This window comes from Theropithecus gelada, chromosome 2 (genome assembly GCF_003255815.1).
Source record: "Theropithecus gelada isolate Dixy chromosome 2, Tgel_1.0, whole genome shotgun sequence".
NCBI lineage: Eukaryota > Metazoa > Chordata > Mammalia > Primates > Cercopithecidae > Theropithecus > Theropithecus gelada.
This window is the reverse complement of record NC_037669.1, coordinates 161,129,330-161,136,249: the sequence shown is the minus strand read 5'-3', so window position 1 is coordinate 161,136,249 and position 6,920 is coordinate 161,129,330. Positions and strand designations below refer to the sequence as shown.

Here is a 6,920-nt window from a genome sequence, read left to right as displayed (position 1 = left end):
CTAATTAAAGTAAGATACACAGAACATCAACATCATCCTGGAACTTGTTAGAAATGCAGAATCTTGAGCTCTATCCCAGACCTTCCAGGTAATTCATGTGCACATGAAAGATTGAGAAGCATTGTAGTAAAACCGTATTTTTAGTTTTCATATAGAATTATCGGTAGCATGTCCACCAATTTGAAATTCCCCCATTTTCCTTAAAAAGAAAAGCCTCTTTCCTCTTCTTCTGGGTTGGTGCTAGGCCTCCCAGAAGGAGCAAATCATGACTGCTGGAGAGAAGAAGGCAACACAGCTTCAAAGACCTGCCCCAAATCCATCAAAAACAGTAAGTTTGCTGGGAGATTTGAATGTTTCTGTTAAAGGAATAATTTGGAATTCCATCCCAAGTGGGAATTCTCAAGACTGGATGAAAGAAGATGGAGTTAGAGGATTCATCCCAAACCATGGGCATGTTGGAGACAAAGATAAGCAGGTTGTGCTTGGGGATGGGTTTGAGAAAGGATGTGATTTGGGAGATTCTTGGTGGTAAGGGGGGCTCCCTGTTTCAGGTTTAGGATCCCTTCATCCTAACTTGAAAAGGACGAGAAGCTAGTGGCAGAAGAGGGAGAAGAGGGGGCATTGGGTAGAGCTGGCTCTATTTTCTGGTCCTGGGCCTAAAGCAAGAGTTGATCTCCTTGAACTAAGGCTACTAATAGCACCACTGTACCTTGACAAGAGAAAATGAGTGAGAGAGAATGTGGGAATGTGGGAGCAATCAGATATTAAGTCAAGATATCACCTGATGGGAGGCCCATGTGAAGACTGATATGCAGGAATTTTCTCATGGGAAAGTGGCTGCAAGAAAACAGATGGGCACTGGCCTGAGGAAAACCACCCCTACTGGGGAAGTGTGTTTCAAATTGTGGGCCTGATGGAAGCTCTCGAAGTGCTTTAGCAAACAGGGCCTCTATCTTTCAAACTTCACCTGGGAAATCCCTCTACAACCATGTCCTTACCTGACAGCTCCCAAACCAGTGCCTCTCAAAGTGGGGCTCCTAGCAGCATCAGCATCACTGGAGAAGTTGTCAGAAAAGCAAAATCTCTGCTCCTCCCGCAAGTCCTACAGAATTAGAAACTCTGAGGGTGGGGCCCAGCCACCTGTGCTTTAACAAGGCCTCCAGATGATTCAAATGCATGTTCAAGTTTGGCCTAAACTATGCAGAAAATGTCTTTTTTTCTTAAGTGGAGGGTAAGTGTCTCATGAGTATGGAAATATTGTTGAATTTGAGAAATTAATACTTGAAACCGAAGAGCAAAAGGCATAAAAGTTGTACAGTTTATAGAGCAATTAGAAACATCAAAGTTGCTGAATGATGGTTGTAATGGGAATATAGAGGGAATTTTGAAAGTGAATTTTGGGAAAGTAAAAATGCACCATCTGCAGATATAGGATAATTACTCCCTATGTGGTGAGGGCACTAAGAAAATGTTGTCCTATGAAGTAGCAGAAGTGCTTTAATCATGCAATAAGGTGGAATCTGGTGCTGCATAAACTTGTCCTGATGAACAATATTAAATGCCTCCCATTCCCCTCTTGATTGTATTTGATGCTGTCCTTGCGGGAATGTGAGACTGGACCAGTATCTACAGATCTAGTGGGATGAGAATGATTTATCAGTGGAATTCATAATAATAAATGATTTCTGTTTTCTGAGCTAGCAGCTTCTCCATCATCCTTCACTGCCGGCCCTTCACTATGTATCCAGGCTGGATTAATTCCCAGAGAACAGAGTCATTTTCCTGATAGGAACTCTTAGCACTGATTGGAAGGAGGAGATTAGTGGGGTTTTCATTTTTGTCCTGATGCAATTTGAAAATCTCATCAACTCAAAGGTATCCTGGAGACACTGTTTCTCAATTTTTCTTTCACGTTTCTCAACCTATATTTAACCCTTGGATCTCACTCTCTTTTCTTTGTCATTCTCTTTCAATGAATATGCATTGGTATATGTTAACTAAACACCTACTGTGTGTGGTGAACAGAGCTAGATGACTTCACAAACCTACGTTTTCATCCCATCTTCTTTAACATTTGAAAAAGAATAAACTGTAAAATATCTTTGTTTGTTTGTTTGTTTGTTTGTTTTTGAGGCAGAGTCTCGTTCTGTCGCCCAGGCTGGAGTGCAGTGGCCAGATCTCAGCTCACTGCAAACTCCGCCTCCCGGGTTTACGCCATTCTCCCACCTCAGCCTCTGGAGTAGCTGGGACTACAGGCGCCCGCCACCTCGCCCGGCTAGTTTTTTGTATTTTTTAGTAGAGACGGGGTTTCACCTTGTTAGCCAGGATGGTCTCCATTTCCTGACCTCGTGATCCGCCCGTCTCGGCTTCCCAAAGTGCTGGGATTACAGGCTTCAGCCACCGCGCCCAGCCTGTAAAATATCTTTCTCCTCACTCCCTTGCCACTATTTTTCCTGGTGTTGGCTTTGCCTCATTATGTTTCTTTTCAAGTGAAGAATTTGGGATTCCCCATACTTTAAGCCATTTGCAAAAAAGCAGGTTATTATTAGAAAGCACAGAGAACAAACAATATCCTTTCATTGTGGGATTGCAGCCTTAACCTATGACTTTCCTGGATTCATGGTTTCTCTTGGTTATTTTTCTATTGAGGATGAGGGGTGGGAGTGAGTTCTGCAAAATAACAGATAACTGCTTCCACTCTTTTCTTTTTCTTTTTCTTTTTGAGATGGAGTCTTGCTCTGTCGCCCAGGCTAGAGTACAGTGGCACAATCTCGGTTTACTGCAACCTCTGCCTCCCGGGTTCAAGTGATTCTCCTACCTCAGCCTCCTGTGTAGCTGGGATTACAGGCACACCCTACCACGTCCGGCTAATTTTTGTATTTTTAGTAGAGATGGGGTTTTACCATTTTGGCCAGGCTGTTCTTGAACTCCTGACCTCATGACCCACCTGCCTTGGCCTCTCAAAGTGCTGAGATTACAGGAGTGAGCCGCCGTGCTCAGCCTGCTTCCACTCTTTATTGTGCTACTTTGCAGAGGGCAGAATATACCTCTTATACTTGTGGAAGAAACACTGAGCCCTTCAGTCCTTGCAGATATAGATTGTAGCTACCAGGACTCTGGTCAGCTGTCTTTCATCAAGTCACCTGAGTCACAGTGGCAATTAAAAGTGGCATTCCTTAAAAAAAAAAAAAAAAAAAGCACTTCTCCAAGCTGGGATGGCAGAGATGTCCATACTGTAAACTTAAGGAGACTATGCCTACCACCTGAGAATCAGGGTGCATAAATTCCCACATTCATATTGTATTAAATATAGAGGGACCATTGAAACCTACATCAAACAGAAACTGAGATTATAGTAGTTTTCAAAATTCGGGAAGCAGAATATCTGTATCTACAAATACAGCTTCTTTTTAGCATCACCAGAATCATTTCATAAAGGAATCTTTAAGAGGTAGGTAATGATATGAACATTATTTACAGAGAATTCAGGACAGGAAATTGCATGATTGTTTGAGAAGACGTACTTGCTTTCCAATCATAGTCTGCAAATTCCTAGCAGTCTACATTTGTATTTCTCTCTCTTTTTTTTTTTTTTTTGTTTTTGGAGACAGAGTCTTGCTCTGTCACCCAAGATAGAGTGCAGTGGTAAGATCTGGGCTCACTGCAACCTCCGCCTCCCAGGTTCTCTTGACTCAGTCTCCCAAGCAGTTGGCATTACAGGCACGCACCACCACACTCAGCTAAGTTTTTGTATTTTTAGTAGAGACGAGGTTTCACCATGTTGGACAGACTGGTCTCAAACTCCTGACCTCAAGTGATCCAACTGCCTTGGCCTCCCAAAATGCTGGGATTACCAGCGTGAGCCACCACGCCTGACCTGTATGTCTCTTTAACAAGGTAACTCCGTGTCTTTCCTTCTTCAAGTTAATAAGTCCCTGATCATTCATTTCTGGGAGTGGGTTAAATGGTTCTGCAGTATACTGGAGTCAGGTTTATCTGGTTACAATCCCCTTTGCCTCTGTTTTTGTAGCTGTGGGACCTCAGCAAATGGTTACCTTCTCTGAGCTTTAGTTTCCCCATATGTTACTGTAGGATTACATGTAATTACATGTAGGATACACGTAAAGATGTTAGCACATCACCTGGCCAAAAGGCCCAATTAGTATTAGATATGATTTATATTTGTTATCAATTAAATTCCTAAAGGAATTTTAGTTGCATTTGTTTCACCCATTTTTCTTTTTTGTGCTTAATCTAATAGAACAATTTTTGTTTGGGGTTGCTGCATTTCTCCCTCCTCCCCATTTCTTTTCATCACTCACCTCAGTCCAAGAAAAAGTGACCCTGAAACAACTGTGGAAATGAAGTCTGCTTTGTGTTCGTCTGTTGGGAAAAGATTGGATCACCAGTCACGTTGTGGGGGTTTAGCAGGCTGCTGGCTTCTGCCCACAATAAAGAGGCATCTCTGAACGTTTATTTTTAAAAAGAGAAGCAAAAGGGCAGTTAGTGGATCTCAGAGGTATGTATGAATGGCACATTTCCCTGCCCCCACAATCCCTAGGGCTGCCTCTCTTTTCAGGGCCTCAAGTTGGTCCAGGGTATCTGGCCTTCTACACTTCTTGTTTTTCTGGGTCATGAACTGGCAGGGAGCATGCAACACTGCGCCCTTAGCATTCAGGTGTTTCACAAGCACACTGCTTCGCTCTTGCCCTCATTAGAGTCAGCTGTCTCCAGCTTACAGAGAAGGACGTGCAGAGCCTCTGTATGCATGTAGCATGGTGCACCTGGAGAAGTGACAGAAGGGCAGGGCCTCCTCCTAGGAGCCAGCTCCAGCAGCAATATGTAAATGACTTCTTGGAATTGCCAGACTGGCCCTGGTGAGTCTGGAAGATCACCTTGCCAATGGGCCCAATGCCAGCCTGACAGATGGCCTGGGCTGCTTGCAGCGCAACCAGCTTTAGGCCATCAGGTGTGTTCCCTGAAGGCAGGTGACCCATCCAGGAGTGTCAGGGAGGCTGTCCAGGGGGACAACTCAGGCTGCAATGTAATTTCCCCAGCGCTGCCTACCTCCTCTTCCCCTCTAACTTGCAGCGCTCTCTGTGAAGAGGGAAAAACCAGGTCTTTCTTTCACCCTAAAGAAAACTCTGGGTCACATAATTTTTGTTGATGTCCAGTCTATTCTCTACATGACAGCCCCTCACAGAAGTGACCAAATATTTCCATCAAAGGAACCAGCTACTGCAAAGTTTAAAAGGATAATAAAATAGTAAAGTCTATTTGGGGCCCTAGTTTAGAAAAACACTGTGATCTCTATAAAGTATTAAGAAAATATTGAACTTTCAAATTTTATGATTTCATGTCCTCTAAGACCACAGACCTCTTGGCATTATTTTTCTTTTTTCTTTTTCTTTTTTTTTTAAGCATGAATTTTTTTTTATAGAAGTTAGAAAGTAAACATATAACATTTTCTCTCACTTACAATCATAATTTTTAAAAGCCTAGGGAAAGTTAATGTTTCTGAATTCAGCCTGTGGATTGGAGATAAGGATTCAGGGAGAGAAGGCTTTTAACTCAGAACAGAATCTGTTTGCAGCTATTGTTCAATTAATGTAAAGTATCTGGTTACTGGGCATGTTGCATAATGTATCACAGTGCAAGTCGAACGTTTTCAGTGCTGACAATGAGCTCCTTGATAACAATGAAGAGTGAGGTAATTTGTTAATTTTTTTTAGAAGTCCCCTAAAACAGTCTTCTCAAGACTGAATGAATCAACACTTTCGAGCTCAGACCGCAACTGAGCTGTGTGTCTGTGTGTGCGCATGATGATAAGAAATCTAGAAGGAAACTGGGAAAACCACATCTCATGCCCTGTTTAAGAAGTAGAAAAAGTGTCAGAAGAATTAAAATTAAGCCTCACGAGAGTCTGTGGGTATGGAAAGTCACCAGCTAGCTAATATTAACATAGCTTGCAACAGAACACTGTTGCTAGAAATAGGACAGTCGCATCACTACCACTAAGTAATTTGCATTCTCTGGACCAGCCCCTGAATTCCTATTGCCCTTTGGGCATTGCATTTCTGGACGCTTCTAGACAGTGTTCATACTTGGCTGTCTGGTTTCACCAGGAACTCTACCCAAAAGAGGAAACAGCAAGGAGAACATTTGCTTTGTTTGTAGGAGGGAAGTGGTCGAGCTACAAACAAATCTTTAGGCATCTGAGGAATTGCTAAGTTTCTAATTTCATATGGTTGCTGACAAGGAGGTGCAGACAAAGACCCTCTTGCTTTCCTCACCATGGATAGTCTGTTACCTCCATCTAGATTCTCTTATTTCAAAAAATATCCTCTCCATGCAATTAGGAGATATTTATCGACGCTGAGGCACCAAAGAGCCGAAGAACAGGTATCATTTTGTTTATATTATCTTTAAAATTAACGGGTGCTTGTTCCTTGTTGCTTTTACGTCGCTTAGTGATTTCATTTGTGCTGGTTTACGTGTTTATAGGTACAGGTCAGATCCTGCTTGTGGCTGTTCAGACTTGGCAATCAGAAAGCAAGCAGGCTTGTGAGAATTTATTTAAACTTGGAACATTTAGATCCTGAGATTAAGCGGAGTTCTGTAATGAAGCCACATGCTTTCTTTCTTCTAAAGAGCTACTCTATCAAAGTTAAATTTTGAATTCTTTGATCATTTTCCTATGCCTCAGATACAAAATTTGACACTATTAATATATCAACAAAGAAAGTATCAGACCCTAGGTACACTTGTCTTCTTGTATTTATGGTTATGTTTATATAGCCAGAATTTGCAAAACAAAAAACATTTTATAAACTATAATAACCTTAAACAGATCATTAACAAGATGTAAAGATCATTCAGAAGCAGTTGGTCATTTTTGTGTGTGTAAAAGGTAGGAGGTA

The 6,920-nt window shown here is 42.0% G+C and overlaps 1 protein-coding gene across 2 annotated transcripts in view; it reads left to right on the top strand.

The window, feature by feature from the left end:
• Positions 1–5,998: 5,998 nt before the first annotated feature.
• The window catches only part of ATP2C1 (ATPase secretory pathway Ca2+ transporting 1), a 165,455-nt gene continuing 164,533 nt past the window's right edge, over positions 5,999–6,920 (top strand). For both annotated transcript variants that reach the window (XM_025374248.1, XM_025374235.1), the window contains exon 1: positions 5,999–6,402. In XM_025374248.1, coding sequence (XP_025230033.1) covers positions 6,295–6,402 — 108 coding nt within the window. In that variant the 5' untranslated portion in view covers positions 5,999–6,294. The remainder of the gene's footprint in view (positions 6,403–6,920) is intronic.